Source organism: Cyprinodon variegatus, unplaced genomic scaffold (assembly GCF_000732505.1).
Source record: "Cyprinodon variegatus isolate N-32 unplaced genomic scaffold, C_variegatus-1.0 Scaffold141, whole genome shotgun sequence".
NCBI lineage: Eukaryota > Metazoa > Chordata > Actinopteri > Cyprinodontiformes > Cyprinodontidae > Cyprinodon > Cyprinodon variegatus.
This window is the reverse complement of record NW_015150594.1, coordinates 863,412-882,988: the sequence shown is the minus strand read 5'-3', so window position 1 is coordinate 882,988 and position 19,577 is coordinate 863,412. Positions and strand designations below refer to the sequence as shown.

General features: G+C 36.9%; 1 protein-coding gene across 6 annotated transcripts in view; it reads right to left on the bottom strand.

The window, feature by feature from the left end:
- The window catches only part of sash1 (SAM and SH3 domain containing 1), a 201,075-nt gene that overhangs the window by 16,213 nt on the left and 165,285 nt on the right, over positions 1 to 19,577 (bottom strand). For 4 of the 6 annotated variants that reach the window (XM_015376773.1, XM_015376777.1, XM_015376776.1 and 1 more), the window contains exons 5-14: positions 17,590 to 17,630; positions 17,326 to 17,415; positions 15,634 to 15,746; positions 12,283 to 12,381; positions 6,997 to 7,132; positions 6,483 to 6,883; positions 2,925 to 2,999; positions 2,614 to 2,757; positions 859 to 991; positions 154 to 323 (exon numbers count right to left, since the gene is read on the bottom strand). In XM_015376773.1, the coding sequence (XP_015232259.1) occupies positions 154 to 323; positions 859 to 991; positions 2,614 to 2,757; positions 2,925 to 2,999; positions 6,483 to 6,883; positions 6,997 to 7,132; positions 12,283 to 12,381; positions 15,634 to 15,746; positions 17,326 to 17,415; positions 17,590 to 17,630 (1,402 nt within the window). The remainder of the gene's footprint in view (positions 1 to 153; positions 324 to 858; positions 992 to 2,613; positions 2,758 to 2,924; positions 3,000 to 6,482; positions 6,884 to 6,996; positions 7,133 to 12,282; positions 12,382 to 15,633; positions 15,747 to 17,325; positions 17,416 to 17,589; positions 17,631 to 19,577) is intronic. The other 2 variants (XM_015376774.1, XM_015376775.1) reach the window with 2 other exon arrangements.

Here is a 19,577-nt window from a genome sequence, read left to right as displayed (position 1 = left end):
GCTTTTTGAAAAAGAAGATATACGTATATTTGTTGCTGTTGGCAATATTTTCTATCCCTGGAGATATGAGGGTTAAAACAGAGTTAAAGTTGAGAAAGAGTAATTTGACAAGATGATATGGATACATCCTAAAGGAAGAGAAAGTATCTCTACCTTCAGTTTAAGGGAGTCGGTGTCATAGGGGCTGGGAGTGAAGTCTGTGTGAACTCGAGCGCGGCCGCAGAACGGCCCCCTGTAAGGCGGCTCTTCGTCGTCTCCGTCCTCTGACTTCACACTCTCTCTGTTGCTGGCCGACGAGTCGGTGGTGCTCACTGTCTGACCACCTGGAGACAAGCATGCACAAGTACTGTATAAACATTTAAGCTATGATAAACCTGCTCCTTTTTATCCAAAAAAAAAAAAAAAAATTCTTCTAAAAACAATTAACTGTAGAATCGTGTTCATACATAAACATTGTGAACTTTGACTAAAACCCTCTTCCAAACATTATCTTGTGTCATAAAATGCATGTGTCAAGAAGCTTCAAAAAGACAGGGTGGAAGTTATCATTATTTCAAACAGCTCCTATTTTTTACTCCATTTCTGTCTGTGGTGGGGAAACCAGAAAGAAAAGTTCCTATCAAAATAACAGCTGTAAGCACAACGTGTTGACAGTCTGCACAGAAAAAAAAAAAAAAGATGGAGGGCTTTATATAGTGACTATGATAAAGTTTGAATTCTAAGTCATATATATTTCCATATTGTAATATATCACCCATCCTATAGAGTGGGTTAATGAAACTAATTTCTTTTAATCTAACCCTGGAACTATCATTTAAGGTAATGGATAAAAAAAAAAAAAAAGAAGATATTTCTCACTCATTGAACTCTGGCCGCTGAGTGAACTGCGCAGGCTTTCCACCGAGCCTCCGGCCTTTAGTTTTGGTTTCTCCAAGGAGTCGGTGTCTGGAAGAGGAGACTGTGGCGAACCAGGGGCTCCGTCAGGACTGGACTATAAGATGGAAATGAAGGAAGGGGAATGAAGATTCGGGAATAGTAGAAAACACAAGAGAAAAGGGAAAAAAAGAGAGAGAGCTGAGTGACTGAGAGGTTAAAAACATTAGGGAAAAGTCTTCCCAAACTGCTTTTATAGGAATTTGACAATAAAACATTCTAAATAACTTAGATAGGGTTCGTAATTGGATGTTTATTAACATTAAACTGAGCCCCAAGATACTGGAATATGTTGCACATGTTTAGGTAATCCAATAGATGGCACTGTGTTCTACTAAATGGCTGCAACACATTGACAAAAAGCAGTGAAAATTTACATTTCAGGCCTTCCAGGGAAGCCAAACTGTGTATCATTTGTCTTAGTGGTAATGAAAATACGACAAGGATAAATTCCTAAGTGCATTATAATGTCTTAAAGATCGACTGCTTGGCATATTGTAATGTATTTTGCCAAGGTGATAAATGTATGACATCGTTCTTCATACAGAAAAGGAGCTTTTTGCATTATAATAGATGTTCTACCTGTTAAATGAGAATACATAAAAGTACTTTTTAATCAGATTTATTTCCTTATTCATTCGATACATAGGTTACCAGTGAAATTAAAATTTTTCTTACTTGGTAATAAATATATCCACAATAAATAGGCACAGAAAGGTTATTTTGCTGTTATTTAACCAACATTAGTTAGAATACAGTGACAACTTAATTTCCTTGATTTTTACCTTGCTAAATGTGTTACAACTAGCGCTGAAATCGGATTATTCGTGGATAATCAATTATTGAAATATTCAACAACTAATTCAGCATTCGATTAAATGTTAGATGAAGTATAAAGACTGTCAATTATGCTTCTAGCCCATTTATAGCACTAATTATATTTTAAGTTGTAAAAAAAAAGATATAAAAATGTTGTATTTAAGATTAAAAACTTTTTTTAGCTGTCATTATGCTCTATCCAGAACCCCTCAAATGGAAAAGTTTTAGTTTCACCTTGTTTAATTTTGTAAAAAGTCTTCTTTAAGGAAGCTTTTGCTATCCGATTATTAATCGATTAATCGAAAAAATAATAGACAGATTAATTGATAGGCAAAATAATGGTTCGTTGCAGCCCTAGTTACAATGCACAGATGTCAGAAGTTTGCACAGCTTATGAGCCTAAAAGCCGCAAATTTCCCCCTAAAAATTGGTCCAGAGCAAGAGATGGCCTCTATATACTTATGAGTTCCAAGGAAGAGAGAGAGCCCATGGGGCAGTTACAGTACTATGTCAGCTCAACATGGATAAACACTCTCCACCCAACAGACATGGTCCAAGAACAGCAGAGCAGGAAGAGAAATCAAAATCTCTTCCTTTTTGTTTGGTGTCTAGTGCAAATATTTCCACCCACTCACTGCCTGTAGACAGAACATGTGGCTTTCACTACAAACATGATCCACGTTTGCTGAACTTGGATGGATACAACATAAACCACGCTTTTTTCACCTGCTTCATGTCAAATAAATCTTTGTTCCAGTTCTTTTAAGGGTTTAAATGTGATTTAGTTTCACTCAAAACAAAAAGCAGCTATAATAATAATGTTTGAACATGAATATTTGTGTCTGGGTCGGTCTTTCTAACCTGCTCAGACAGCGAGTTGCTGTACTTTTTCGACATGCGTTTCCTCATGGTCTCCTTCACCGACTTTACTTTCTTGCCCAGGGAGATCCGAGTGGTGTTGGGAGATTTCACCACTTCTCTGTATAATGCCTCCTGTTCCTTATTCTGCCATGTTAGGGAGAAAAAAAAAAAAAAGTAAGATGATGAACATGGAGTGGAAAAAAGATGGAAATTACATGGGGGTTGGGTGGGGGCTAATCAAGGGCAGGATGGGTCAAAACCGGGGATAATTTATTGCGACAGGGGAATTCAGCTTGTGCTCCAGCTCTTACATTGGCTTCGGAGGCTGCGTTGACCACATGGAGAGAACGGTTGGACAGGTCGAAGCCCCCGAAGCTGCATGTTCTCTGTGTGGGGGGAGCCAAAGCACAATCAAATGAGTCATGCTCAAGAAGGTCACGTTATAGAAGGCACACCCAACCAAACTGCACACAATGACTCATGCCTTGCTTGAACACAGGCAGTAGTTGGGATAATGAACGTGGCTGTATGGCTTGTATGTAAGTGGCATGATGTCATACGAGACTAAAGACAGGCAACAGACATGATGTAACAGAGTAATGTATAAACTCCTATTTAAAAGTATGGGTAACAAGCACGATGGGGTGCAAAGATGCATTTAGAAGTTTGCTCCTTCAAGGCTTTAAAACTTCAAGGAAGGTGCCAGGTGGAAGTTTTTCTATGTGGTAAAAAAATAAAATAAACGATTAAACTATTGAACTAACAAATGTTTTTTTCAATTTGCTAATCTGCATATTAGTTGAGCAGATTCGAAGTAGGTGACAGCATAATGACTGTTTTATAATAAAACTATCTGAGGTGTCTAAAGACGCACAAAGAATTCTGCTGATGAGAGACCGCAATACAATTTTATCAGGATTTGCACTGAGTAATGATAAAGTTACTTTTGTAAAGTTGACTACTCTATCTAACACAAGGCTGCTTCTAATAGAAATAGTTTATACATTAAAAAAGAAAGAACTATTGGCTCCGTTGTAGTTAAATACATTAAAGCAGAATCTTGCAAACATTTCTGCAAATATGAGCCTTGTTAAAAAATATATATATGTTTTCTTAAAGAAAATAATTGAATATCTCATTGCATTGTGCATTTATAATTATTTTCATTATTAGTTGATTAATGTATTCTTTCATAAAATAATTTTCATGCTTTTGCAGATTTTTTTTATGATGCATTGGCAGAAAGTGCTGTAAATTGGTGCTGGTTTGGCGGACTTCAGCTTGTTTGATTTCCATAGTTTTTATTTATCAAAAGTAAGAGTTTTTCAAGAGAAATCGAGATATTTCATAATCAGTAATGGCAATTAAAACTGGCCCAAAATTAATTTTATTATGTGCATCTCATCGTTTTTCTCCGAATAAGACACCATAAGCGAAATAGGAGTAAACACAAGGGGAGTGGGTAATGGTATGAAGGAAAACCGGATTTGACTTTATGATGTTACACACAAAAATATCAAAAAAACAGTTATAAAGGATTTGAGCAAGGGGTTGCGATGATGGTATTTATTCTTTTACTTTCCTTTGTAAAATAACTTCACTGAGAGTTTAGACAATCCTCGAAAAAACAAACAATCCCCAACTGAGACAGCCCTGCACATCGACAAGCTGTTGTTGCATCAGATGTCCACAGCTGCAGCCTACATCACCGCTAGGGAGCAAAAGCAGTTTGGAGAACAAAAATGTGTAAAAAAAAAAAAGGTGATGGTAACGTTTGATGGAATGGACATGCACCCAGATAAAAATGTCTTCCAGAAAAAAACAAGAAAAATATATATATAAGGAACAAAAAAAACAAAAAAAGCAACATCTGCAGTTGAGGCACGAGCCACAAAAAAAAAAAAAGATTAAAAGCCACGACAAAAAAAAGTGGATTCAGAGAGTATCTGGATGAGAGCGATCTCCAGTGACTTCACTAGAACATGACAGGCTTCAGGTACTCTCAAAGCTGCAGGATAGCTCTGTACAACCACCCACTCCTCCTCTTTCTGCCTCTTCTTCTGTTGGAGTGCTGAGGCTATGGATGAGACTATTTTCATCCAAAACCTTATTACTCCCATTTGCAACCCCTGCAGGATAAAATGTTCCTTCTTATCTGTCTTTTGATGCTATATTTGGCTTTAAAAACTAATGGGCATAAAAGGCTGTTCGGTTGCTGAATCTGAATGAAGGTCCTTCAGTGGATCAGTCTTTGAGTGTGAGGTTTTGAGCCACACAGCATTTTAGGATGAGCAGCATGGAGCATGTACATCTCATACACCCACAGGGATCAGTGAGAGGGTACGATTCTTCAGGGAGCTGACATTTATAAAAGGCACATATGAAATTTTACCCCCAAAATGGGACACGACACATTAAGGAGTCATTTTATATTCATCTGAAATATAAAGGATGGAAGCTTAAGCTCTTCACTTAAAGGTCAAAGGATAAGCCATTTCCCCAAAGGATACAGGGGGCTGTGAAGGAATTCACCCTGCAATTTCATCACCCTACTCTTGTGGTCATTACCACCAAAATCTTGTTAAATCCAAATTTTTACGATTCGGATGAAGTGATAGTGGATAACTGAGGAGTAAAACGAAAATGATCACCAAAACAATTAGATTTATTGTTCCAAATACAATTCTAAATAAAAAATGTGGCATATATTTAGTCTAGCTGAGTCAAAAGGTAAATTGCTGCAATTGCAATACACGATGCAGAGTTTCACCTTGAGGATGTTATATTCAGACAGTGTTTTGTATAAGTCATACATTTTATTTTATTATGTTATGTGACATTCTTGTACGTTCTTGTTTGCTGTTGCCCCTGCTTGCGATGGCATAAACTCTAACATTTTTCCATATTTGCTATTATTTAGCAAAGTAAGTATATAGCTGGGTGTGAAACGGATGCACAGTAATTTTTTAGGTACTTATTTGTGTGTTGTTTTGATAAATTTGCATAATTTTCTTTCCCCTTCAAAATTATATTCCACTCTCTTTTGTTAAATTAAATAAAGTCTTACGGAATAAAATAGAAGTTTAGGATAAAAACATAAAAATGGGAAAAAGTTTAAGCTGATAGATGCTTGAAGGCAGTGAAAGACATTGATGCTTCAAGTTCTTAAGAAGTTTAGTTGCCTATTTTTTTCACAGCCGGAAAATGTTCTTGTGTTAAATATAATCCCAGCCCTCTGAGCTATTCTGCAACTTTGAAGTACCAGGTCCTGCTCACACGCGGCGGCCGACTGAAACCTCATGGTCCACACTCACAGACTTCTGCTGGATTCGCAACAGCACACGCTTGGTGCAGCGGTCCACACTGGCCGCCCATTTCCTGTCCACCTCGCGGTCCTCCTCAAGCAGACAGCGGCGCTCAGCGCGGCTGAGGGTGACTGGACGCACCAGCTGGGCCCAGTTCAGGTGACCGTACAGGCTTCGCTCTACAACGTAGGTGATGTTCAACTCGCTGACCGCAGTTCGGCCTCGCAGTCGCCGGGGAGGGAACGCCCAGCCCCCGCCTCCGCTTCCGAAACCCTTTGACTTTGTTAGGTCACAACGGATGGGTGAGGAGGGGGTGACAGACAAGGGGGAGATGGGGGACTTGGCACTGCGTGAGCGCTGGTACAAAAGGTGTTTGGTGGAGTAAGCGTAGTTGGGGTCGGGTTTCCGGTGGGTCCAGCTACCAAGATGGCGGTTAGATGGTTGATGTCTGGGACTGCCTTGCTGGCCGTCCTCCAGGGAAATCAGAAGGCGGGACTGGGAATTGGGTTTGGGGCGAGGTTTGGTGAGGCCGTAAAAGGCGTAAAGGGCTTCGTTGTTACTTACCCCGTGGGATATGGAGCTTAGTGCCTTCCTCATCTCGCTTTCTGTCGTGGAGCGTGAGAGCTTTCCCTCATCGTCAAGACCACATCCATCAAGCTCTGAGAAGGAAGAGCCACTGCCTGCAACACCAGAGATCGAGCCGGCTGCAGTTCTCCTCGGGGGTCTGATGAGGCCGTGGTTGCTGGAAGACTTACTAAAGGTTTTCACTAGTTTGTGTCCAGACCAGGTGTCAAGACTGCTGGATGAAGGGGAAGTAGTCAAACTGTCTGTATCTCCATCCAAGGAGAGTTGGTCATGGATAAGAGAGGGAAGGGAGGCCTCCTGGGGCAAAGGGGGTCTTTTTAGAACCCCTGTATACAGAGCTGCGTTGTCCTCACAGCAGGGAGTTTCCAGATTCAGAAAATCTAAACGGAACAAAAGATTAATGCAACTTAACAAATTAAAAGGCAAAAGAGAACAAAGGATGAGCTGAACGTAGGAAAATAAAAGCTTTTCTTTAAAAACGGGAGTCACAGACCTTCAGGGGAATGTTTCTTGCCCTCTTCTACTTTGATGAGCTTCTTCCTGACTCGCCGTGTTGAGTTGACCAATTTGTGAAGCCTTTTGAACTTCACCGAGTCCTCGGATTGCTCATCATCCGACTGTTCACGAGACTGGTGGAAAAAATAATAAGATTATGATCAAATAATAATAACTAACTTAAAATCGTTTTGTATTTATTAAACTATATATATAAAAAAAAGGAAATCAACACATTGAAACACATTAGCGTTTTGAGGATGAGGTTATTATGCAACAAGGATGGAAGTTCTGTTTAGGATGGCAACAAAGTTAGTGAGGCGAAAGATTGAAAGAGATGGATGTGAGCCCACTGCATTGTGCAAATTTCTAGTTCCTAAGAAACCCAGAATGAGTTTCATGGGAATTTCTTAAACATTTAAACAATTAAGATTTTGATCTCTAAAAGAAACTTCTTCACAAGCAGCTGTCGTAAAAACACAGACACACACACACAAGCACAGCTTCTCCCAGAGCTGCATTTTATTCTTCCACTCTCGTTGTTTGGGGATAAGTGAGACATTTGGATGTAAATTTATTTTGTGTTTGTTGCTTGCTGGTTTCCAAAGTAACATCTCCACACCGATCCCACACACACATCCAGCTCTTCAGTGAATTTTGCATGATCGAACTTGCAGGAATGTAAAACCTTAAATCATTTCACGGTCATTAAATTTAAAAAGTTTAGAGGATGCTATCTACAAAGAAAATCACGTTTCTCTGTCAATATAAGGGCAAAACGGTGGTCAAGTCAGTGCTGTGTCTTTTTCTATGATGTTCTTACAATTTTTAGAAGCTAAAGATAATTTCATCGTATAGAGTTTAGTAAACCCACAGTGGCCCCTCTCTCACCTGTTGCCACACACTATAAATCAGCTTACTGTGTAAAGACTCATTCAACTTTCTGTAAAATATGGGCCTTGATAGTGTGATTACTAAGAGAGAAATACTCAAAGCCTTTATTAAGGTAAAGGTTGTCTTAAAATTTCAGTTAGAAAAAAATCTAATTCTGTCAAAATGCTAATAGGCAGCTGATTGCAGGCTGTGTGTTGGAGCCAACAGCTTTACTAATTCACAAGCTTCTATCAAACTCCAAAATGCACCTGTGTTACTTGATGTCAAACATTATAAAATATTGTCAAAAAGAGACTAAAAAACCGCAAAGGTTTGCAGTGGATGGTTTTATATCAGCACCTATTTAATAGATTAAACAAAATATATATAAATACTACCGGTAATAAAGATAGCATTATTCTGACTTAAATAAGCTATATTAATTAAATAGTTTTTGAAACACTTTACATTATTTGTCTAAAGGTACACTGAGGAATCTTATATTCATCAGAAAGTCAATAATCATTTTTTTCTTTTTTTACTGCATAAATGCACCATACAATGATGCGCTAGTGCACCAACACCAACACTCTGCAGAGCAGAAGATTCTAATAATAAGTTATATGACTAAAAAGTTATTGAAGTCATATCTTATATCTCCCTGGATCTCTAAATAAAAGAAAAATCTAGTAAAATTGTCAGAGGCACTTAGTCTTTCTACAACTCAAGTTCAGAGATGTTGCCTTTTGCTAAGTTAGTATAACTGATTTGTTTTCTCATTTGTTCTCCTTTCCTATTTTTATTTAGCTTTTTAATACTAAAGGTGTGCTGAATATTTACCTAGGTTATGTGAACATTTCTTACCAGCCAATCCCTGGTAACAAACCTATATGCTTTGAATCAATAACATTCTAATTAATACTGCCAAAACAGTTAATCATTCTAACAACATGACATTTGGTTGCCTGTAGTTGTGAAAACTACATTTTACAAATCTGAAAAAAGTCAGTTTATAAAGTCTGTACTTAAAAAACAACAACATAATTTTCCCTGGAAATTCACTCATTAGATTTTGTATAAACAGATGTTAAGTTGAGGCTGAAAATGGCCAGCAGACAAGAACAAAAATACTCCAGTAATTCATTCAGGCTTCTGTCAGACCTGCAGAAATCCATAACTCCACTGAGCATTCAAACCAGACACTCCTCCATCGGAACAATTCTGACCACTCTGCTGACTCCTCAAATTTCACCAAATATCACATAGAGAAATTGAAAAAGTCCAAAAAGGCTTTCAGTTTTGCAGAGCAAAAAGATTTAAGGTAAACCCAAGTTTTCATTGGATGAGGACTGTAAAATGGGTCACAATGAACCTCTCAGCTCAGATTTAAGCAAGTCATCCATGCAAATGACTAGATAATCAGGTGGAGAGAGAATCCCACAAAAAGTCAGTAAATTATATGGGGCCATGAATCAAGCAGTGCTAAAAGGCTATTGTAAACAAAGTCCAAGTAGGAATTCCTTATCCACCACTTCAGGCTTGCTTCACTAACTCCAGTACGGTTTGCTCACAAACTTTGTAAGTAATTTCCAAAACTTTGTTTTGTACAACAACTTTAATTGCAATAATATACACTATATGCATAAAAACTTACCACCTCACCAATGAAGGCAGGGTTCTGCTTTCTTTGATCAAATCCCTCAGTTTAACAAGAGCAGAACAAGTAAATCCATCCAAACTGACCACACCATCATGCATCTATAATCATATCTGCACGCCTGTTTGCATGCTAGCAGATGGAGCCTTTTCAGTGAGTTCACAAGAGAGGAATGAGGGACTGTTCTAAAGCACTGTGCTGCACAGCTAGCAGAGAAAAGGCGTGTTGTGCATGGAGAACAATCCCAGCGTTTGAGCCCCTCTGACCCTGCCTTGGCCCCAAAATCGCTAATGGCCAGCCCTGGAATGTTGGGCTCAGATTGCCCAGCGAGTGGTGAAATCAGACAAAAGAGCAGAAAACTGCAAACATGTCAACTTCAAACGTGAGTTTCTGGAAAAAGACTGCAGGCCTTTAGAAGATGAGTAGGGCTGTTGACTGTATGGATTTGGGATTGACCTAAATCTGTATCTGGAAAGAAGAATGGGCATGAACAGAAGCCACATCCGAGAGGAAATATTTCCTGAAGCGGACAATTTTAGAACTTAAGGCTATATGAAATTTAGCAGAGTTCCCCAATTTTTCAGGCCTCTGGGACAAGTATAAAGTGTTTATCCTCTCCTACCAAAACACCCTAGCTTCCTCCCTGCCTCCAGCACTTGCCTTTGGAGTCAAAGTGTGTGTTCCTACACAATACGCCTTCAGTATAACTCTCCAACCCCCCACACAAGTCTATAAAATCCCAAATCGATCTATCTTCCTCCAACAGGAAGTCAGTGGCGAGGTTCAGCTGACTAATTAATGCGATCAGAACACTCATACACAATTCAAGCAGTCACATCAAAGAGCCAGAGAGCACATAGGACCTGGGCTTAGTTTATGAATGCAATAACTGACCTACTTTTTAAAGTGGAAGGAAATCATCAATCATGACCCAGAAGAATATTTGAATCTTTAAAGAACATTAAAAAGAGCTGTTTTGCATGAATGTAGCTAAATAATCAGTTTTATATGCATCAGATAATTATGAATAAGGGTCTTAGAAGGAATTTAAAGTTAAAGAAGTCAAGCAAATAGGTCACCTAGATTGAGAAAGAAAGAAATTAAGTTCCTCTTTGAGTGGAAATTTTATCCATCTAATAGCTTTGAGGTCATGTTTTACTTCATATTAATTATCAGGAAACATTTTTTAACTGTGGAGACTGTGTCTGGAAGTAGGGACTGTTTAATTAAAATTCTGCACAGGAATATTGCAACACAATACAGCAGGCAGATATTTTTAGCAAACTTGGGAATGTTTGATGTTGTGATAAGACTGGCTCCCTAAAATAGAAAATGGGTCATTTTATGAGATTGTCTGGGTGAAAAACAGCCCCATGAGAAACATTACATCAAATAACATTCACACTCAAGTACTCAGCCTCCCTCAAAATTCTTTACATTTTGATATAATTTAATCACAAATATCTTAGCAGGCCAACATAACTTTTGAACTCTCTGCCAGCCTTACATAGAAACATAGACTCATTTCTCCATTTCAAATCACAACTAAAAACTCATCTGTTTAAAATTGCCTATTATCTTTAATATTAATTTTTCTGTCCCAGCCTTTGTATTTTTAAATTGTTTTATTTTGTGTTTAGACTTTGTTTCTGCCATTGTGTTTTTATTTTTTGTACGGTGACCTTGAGTGTCCAAAAAGGTGCCTTTGAAATAAATGTATTATCATTAAATTACTTATGAAAGGAAGGTAAAATAATTTTACTAAATAAAAAAACTACAACTTGTGCACGCATTTTCCTCCCCAGTGTATTGATAGTTTAAACATGTCTTTATAATTTTGAGAGGAAGAATAATTTGGACTAGCTAAAGATGCATGCCACACTTTTAAGAATTTTATTAGTATTTTACCCTTCACAATGATGCAAGATTTTGTCTAAAAACAAAACTTAAATAAAAATGACATTTGAGGTTTTTAAGGTAACAAATGAAAACAAGTTTGCAGGAAAATAAACAGCAGCTGACAGCTTGAAATCTAGAACTCACAGCACCTATTATGGAACCTGCTTCACAACATTAGGCTCCTTCAAGGGTTTTAAAGTTCTTGCAAGATAACACAGAGAGGTTCTATATTGATTTCTCCAAAGATAGCAGCTTACAAAAATCACAAACAGGCTCCTAAGATTAAGTCTACCCCTCAACCCAGCTTTCCACTTATCATAGTCGCTTTAAACATTTAGCTTCCATGAGGCAAAGGGTCTGTTTATGAGAGCAACTTCAAATCCACAGGGACAAATGAGCATCTCAAATGAGATGGAAATGAAAGGAAAAATAATAAATAAAATGTAGGTGAACATTTGAACCAAACTGGATGTTTCTTATGCTGGCTGAACTGCAAGACCATGGAAGTAATATAAAAAAACATAAAAAATAAATAAATACAAGACAAACAATGAGATTTAAATGTTCTGAGGCAATTAAAAAAAATCACAAGCCACATGTGATGGTGGAGGGTTGTTTTGTTAAATAAAAAAAGATAGATAAATAAACTGCATTTAGTCTTTCAAAAAATATATATATAGAGAGATTAATACAAAAAGAAGAAGTTGAGATCAGTTAGTTTACACAAGTAAAATGTAAAGAATCTGACTTTTAGGACAACTTTTGCTAAAAAATAAATAAATAAATAAATAAAGGTGAGAGTGTTAAAAGAGGGAGAATAGAGGCAGGGAAGGGAGTGGGAAGGGGTATACTTACATTGCAATTTGAGGACTGGTTTAGATTGCCTGCAGATCCTTCAGTCCACTCTGCAGTGTCACTACTGCTGGACTGTTTGCTGCGCTCATACTCCTTAAGCTACATGGAGAAGAGAAGTTTAGAGAGGCAGAGGGACAGGGCGGACCACCCACTCTCACCCAGCAACACTAGGTCTGGCTATAATTTAATGGACCACAGAGAAACATACATTCAGTGGAGTTCAATCACAGCGATTCAGTGTCTTCTGAAAGCTACAGCCTGGAGCTAGAAAACCTTTACGTGTTGTAAATAGGATCATATGCTTTTTTTAATGTTATATAAACCCTCACATCCGATAACATGTCTAAACACAACGGATTGTCTGAGGATTAGCGCTTTGGCTGCTGTTTTCTTTAACTTTTGTCTTTCTTTTGGACTTCTGCTCTCACCTACATTGGTAGATGGTGCCTAGAGTCTAATCAATTTAGAGGAAAACTTAAATTAAGATAGGACCAGTAAGCTGAGCTACAGTAGGGGCCAATTAGAGTGGAGTAGTTGGATTAAACAGCTCTATTCCAAAAAAAAAAAAGATGTTGGTTATATATATTTTTTATTATTTTAAACTTTTTTCAAATAATTTTTTCTACCATAAAATACATGTGGATCAAAATCACCATAATGAAATGCCAGAGATATATTAACACAGCGCTAACCCTCTCCCACCTATTGTACCACTGCTAAGAAAACATAGCAGGCTGTTATGGATGGCCCAAAAAGTTTCAATTGAATGTCTTTTCTTTCTTTTTTGGGTATATTTTTATCGAAATCACTACAGTAGCAGCCATTCAAAATTTCCCCGATTTCCTTGATGGACCCATGGTGGTTACTTGGCTGGTCCCCTATTATTCCTTTTTAAACATCAATCTTTGTACTAAAATATTCTTTCTGTCATGATTTGTGGACCTTAAGATCTAAAGAGAAGCTTCATCTCCTGGTCAGACCCTCTAATTCAGTGAAAAGGTGGAGTCAGAGTAAAAAAAAATTGAATGGCTGTTACTTTAAGATAATGTGATTTATTAAAGATGCATGTTTTTAACAATATTTCTCTTCAGAACATTCCATACTCAAAATTTTAATTATACCAAAAGAAGTAGACATGTCAGAAAACAACATTTTTCCAACGTTACAAGAAAACAGCAGATGTCAGGTTCATTAAAAAGTGGGACAACCGTGGAACAGAAATAAAAGACTAAAGCAGGCTAATTAACAAGCTAATATTGGCTAGCTATAGAAATGTTCTTTAAATGCATTTAACCAGGTTTTTATTTTTCCCTCTTCATATTTGTCAGTCTGTTGGTTCTTACATATTTGACAGTTTCTCTGTTTTTGTCTCCTTTATTTTTTCGTGATACTTTCATATATTCAAAAGACAAACAAACCTAACCCTAAAAACACCATGTTAACAAATTAGAATGATAAATTAAGTCTAATTTAGTCTATTCTAAAGCATCCATCACATCAGGTCAGTCAAAACTAAATTAATCATTTTACACACCCTATAATATCGCAGGACTATGGAAGAGAATTAGGGGCACTTAAAAGAAAAAAAAAAGTTAACTGATTTTTGAATTTCAGTTTAATATGGGAAAAAAGCAATTCTGACTTAAAAGTCAGAAATTTGACTGTTTTTTTACTTTTAAGTCAGAATTTTGAGATTAAAGTCAGAATTCTGACTTTTTCCCATGATAGCGTGAAATAAAATGAAAAATTCTGTTTCCTTTTTGTTTTTTTTTACTTTTTTTAGTGGCCCTAATCCTCTTCCGTACAGCTTCCTCTCAGTGGTGACAAGAGCTCTGCTCTTTACTGTATCTGTATTTTTTATTTTTGTATTTTACACTCAGCTTTGCCTGCTGCCGCTACAGACTCCGTGTTTATGGTGTATGTCATTAATCACGGAGTCAAGGTGAACCACCTGTGCTCTGAATGTCAGGGAAAACGCTGTAATCATAGGCTGTAATGGATTTCAAAATACTAGAAATGTATTCAATAGTCATATCACCCTTATTGAATAAAATTATACCACAAATATTGGCAATTAATTATTGTCGCGCCCTAAATAATGATATGAATGATGAATGTTTATCATTTAAAAAAGAAATTAAAAAAAACATAATATGTTCACGTTATATAGAAACAATTCACAGCGAATGTAATCTCAAGGCACTTTACAAAATAAAAATCAATAACTAAAACACATAACTATAAAGTCAGTTTAATTCAATCATAAAGACATATTCAATATTGACAATCAAATCAGATTTGGTTTATTATTCAAATTGGCTAAATATTTGATCTATTGATCTTTAGTAAACACTTCTGCCTAACTAAGGAATAGAAAAGTTTGCTTTATGTTGTCTTTATGGTGAGATCATAAAATGGGCCTCTGCCATTTTAAGGAGTTCTTCACTTAGTAAGCTGAAATAATTATAATTATATAAAATTATATTGATTTTTTTTGTGTGACATTTCCAGTTGTATTTAAAGTTGTAAGAGCTTTTAAAGAATGTGACTTAATATATAAACGATTATTCTTTAAAGTTATCCTCATCACCATGGCTTCACAGGATCAGATAAACACACTGAAAAAGGCAGCTGAAATTCAAAATAAATAAAAATGTGTACTGTAATCCAGTTCTTGATTTTGGCCAGCTATGTTATAAACAATAAAGAAATAAAGATTGTCACACATGAAAAAAGAGAAGGCCAAAAAGGAGACAGAAAAGGAAGCTGGAGGGTAGAAAAAAATACTAAACTTGAACTGATTGGAGACTCATTAGGAAAAAAAAAATCATAGCAAAGTGTGAAATAATTATCCACCATGTCCAAAGAGGAGAAAAAAAAAAACCCACAACGCACCAGATAATCATTCCCAACAGGTTGGGCCACTAAGCTACTGATTCACCATGACTATCAACACTGGAATTAGGAGCTGAACAACACTACCACACACACTCCCAGAACACAAACCCCCAAATACTAAACCTCAGGAAACACCAGCAAATATGTAAATTGATTATGTGTTAAGTGGGTGTTTGTGGGTGTGTGTGTGTGGTTGTGTTTGGGTGTGTAAAAAAAAAAAAATACAATGCAGTGATAGCAAATGGGGAGCCTTGTTTAGGTTAGTAAGTTAGTTTTAGGAAGCCAGAGTGATTGGAAGACTATGGATCACAAGGGGAAAAGGGATTTGGATCCAGGACAAAGGTAAGACATGTGAAGGTTGTGTCTGGTTTAAAGATTGGTTTAATTGTTGAAGTAGGGAAGGTTTTGAGGAGAGAAGGAGTAGAAAAAAACAATGTGGGAAATGATTCCTACCCGAGCCAGAGCTTCTTCTACAGTGATCATTTTCTCTTTAACCATCATCATCAGCTGAATGCGCTCTTCGTCGCTCATCGTGATCTCACTGGCAACATACCCGATATCTTCTCCTAAAGAGACCACAGAGAAAACATAGCAATCAAGAGAATAAGGCTGTGGAAATGTATTTAAAAGTTTGTGGAGGATTTTCGCAAATTTTTGAAAAAAACCCGCCATCTCCGCTTAAAAAAAAATGCACATGCATAACCCTTTACCCACTACAGAAAGGGGACCACCTATTAAATGCGTGTGAGCATGCACGAGCCCATTTCTGTTTGTGAAAACTCTGTTTAGAAGTTGCTGTTTCCAAAAAGAAAAATGGGGACGTGCACGTACGCTGGAAAATAACGCAATCCAAATAAGTTCTTAAAATATGCACATTCGTTCTTAAATTGAAGAGGTAAGTTAAACATTAATTTACATTTAAAACAAGAAGAAACTATTGCATTGTCTTATTTCAAGTGCATATTATCTGATTATCTGATTTTAAAGGCAAAAATACTCATCTTACTGTATTTACCAACTCAAATTAGGGGTTAATACATTTAATTTAAGACATTTTTACTTATCTCTTGGTCGTTTTTGCAATAAGGATGGCCTTAAATTAACATATCACCAGAATGATTCACAATTAGGAGGACCACTTATTGTGATGTTTGACCCAGAAAAAGAACATCTTCCACTATACCTTTAAGATTAATTATCCATGTTCTTTTGCACTACAATTAATAATATCAAATACCTTTCATTGAGATGTTTGATAGACCAAAATAAAAGGCACATAATTGTTAAATAAGAACAAACTGGAACATGCATTAACATTTTTACAGAAATATAAGGCCTGCTATTATATTTACAGTCATTGGGCCGTTTTAAGCATTTATTTTAAGTATTTCACTGTGGCACTGCCTGTTCAACAGTGAATACAGGTCTCAGTTTTAAGCATCTAACAAGTTTTCTTTCAGGATTGCCCTGTATGTTGCTCCATCGACCTCTCCGTTTACTTGTATAGCTTTTCTCTTGCCACTCTTCCATAAAAGCCAAATTTGTGCGGAGAGCTACCATTGGTGTAAACAGATTCCCTTGCATGAGCTTTGCATCTCTGCAGCAACTCCCAAGCTACCCAGGGCCTCTTGGCATCTTCTCTACATAAAGCTCTTCTTCCCAACCTGTCTGTTAGGTGGATGTCATGGTTGGTTTGTAGTTAGTCCATCCTGTTTGCACCCGAGTCACCTACCGACCTCCCTGGTTTGTTCCTTGGTCTTAATGATGATATTTGATCACCAATGTTCTCTTTACAATTATCTTGGGATTTCTTAGAAGAACTAGATTTTTGTAGCCCAAACCAGGGATTTAATTACAAAAATCAGATGCTTAAATATGCCAGTTATCAAATAACATTTTTATCCCATTTTTAAGTTAGAACCGGACTGACTGTTTACAAATTAGGTAACTTTTGAATTGAGTTAGTTGCACTTCGATTTTTATGTTTAGAGTATAAGCAGCCAAATACATATGAACTACATTTTTAAAAATAAAAAGTATACATTTGAAAAGTTTCTTTTTTTAATACATCAATATTTCATGGTTAAGGTGTATAATTGCTTTTATAAAGTTCTATAAGGTCTGTAAAGCAAGAGTCACACCAACCTTTAGATGACTGACGAGCGACCGGTTTGTGCTGAGATTTGCGGAAGTTCTGCCAAAAGGATTTGTTTTTCTTCTTGTTGTCCCATTTACCTTAAGGAAGGAGAGATATCCTTTTTATAAATTCCCCAAAATATCCTTCCTTTTTAATCAAGCCTCCATGTTTTCAGCAACACTTTTAAGTATAATTTTAGACAGCAAAACAATCAACAAGAATTCAATTCATTTAGAATGCTAAAGACAAAAACAATTTGCATCTCAGTTTACCTCCAGATCCATCTTCAGAGCTGGACTTGTGCAAAGGCATTCTGCAGAAAAAAAAAATTATAGATTAAAGGATTCAGTAGGATTGAAAATATAATGCGTTATTTACTCCAGCATAATTACACATGTTTGAATTAACAATGGTGGAAAAGGTACTTCAGCCCCGTTTAGGCGCACAAGTACAGTATGGGGGGGGATTTTTTTAATGAACTAGTGCTGCAGTTCTGCCTTTTTACCACTTGGGATCAGTGATGGTGCTTAAGAGATCGAGAACCAGGCTCCCGAGGCTTGAAAGGGAGAAGGCAAGGATGGTGGAAAAACAAATTAACATAATAGAACATGGTTATAACTCTTCAAAAAGAAAAGAAAAAATGAAAAAAACACAGACTCCAAAATAGAAAAAGAAAACTGTATGATAAGCTAGACATTAAAGCTATTGACAAAAGTATAGATCTAAGGGAGGTTAAAGGGCTAGAAGTTGGAAGCAGAACGACAGGGTCCACTGGGCAGACACAGCCTGTTTGTGTTTCCACATCCATTCAAAGAAGAGATACTTTGAGGAAAAGAGAAAAAAGGGAGAGGAACTGAGAGCATAACACAGACAGAAACTGAGAATATTTGAGTGAAAAAAATACCCATTTTCACATAGACAAGAGCAGACACACTATAAAGAAAAAAGATGCTTAAAATCTATTCAGCTTTCAATCAAAATGTCATGAAAGAGCAGCTTAACCTATTTTCTAGCCCACTCAGTAGCGCATCAGTTCTAGACCGACTCATTTTCTCTGAACAAGATGAGAGATCCTGAATCTGTCAACTTCATATAAAAAAAGAACAGGCTGTATAGATTTTAAGTTCTCAAGCTTCATAGGAAAAACTTTTACAAAGGTATGTGAAAGACAAGGAAGACATACTGACAGTTTATAGAAATAACATCTGATCTGGTTGATTAATATTAAAGGACTATAATGATGCTTGAATGATTAAGGAATCTACTGAAAATACAAGCAAAAATAAAGAGCAAAGCAATTGCAAATTTTAGATAACCCGTGTATTCCTAATGTGACAACCGCCAGCCTTTGATTCTCTTACATTGGGGCACCTTTGATGAATTTGGCACGTGCAAAGCCACAGACACTGAATTGATGTGAAAAAATGTGCCACAAGATCAAAGCGGAATGAGGAGCTCATTTCCTCCTCTGCAATGTAACTAAATGTCCAAGTGTGTATGTGCACATGAACACATGTTTATTCAAACACGCCAGTCCTCTCGTGGTGCAGTGGGAAATATCTGCACTGCTTTAAGCTTGGCTGCCATAGCAACATAATGGGATGCAAATTGAATGGAGGACTGTAAGGTCCCCCCACCCCCCTTGATAGGCTATAACCAAAGCTAATGCTAATGGAACTCATTCAATAGAAGCTTTTCTCTGGCAGTATTGCAGCCCCCCCCAAACACACCATCTATAAATTAACCCCATTTGGTACACATACACACACAGATGGGCTTTTAAAGTCCTTGGATGTTTTCAGTTGAGTTGTTCAGCCAAGCCATTGTGTCACTCTGTAACTTAATTGGTTTAACCTTAAATGTTTTCCATGGTTTTCCAGTTTTTTTTTCACCTCTTTAGATTTGTTATGGTAAATCTAATCTAAAAGTACAGGAACTCGGTTAAGAAAATATATAAAAGTGATTCCTGAACTTTGATTTCAGTGTTTCAGGTCGGATGGCTTCTGTTGTCTATGAAAGCAGAGCATGACTTTCCCTTCATTTATTAGTTTAAAGTCTTTTTCATTCTCATTCTGACAAATAATTTTTATCACAATCAAGTTAGGCTTTTCTCGTATTGTATCGTATGGAAAATGAGCCAGATATTTAAAAAATTTTCAGTGCAATGGCCAAATTGAATAATTTTGCTAGCCTCGTGAGAACATCCTGATCTCGCGAGCTTTCAAGGTTTCACTCGCAGATCAGTCTGGCTACTTTCCGT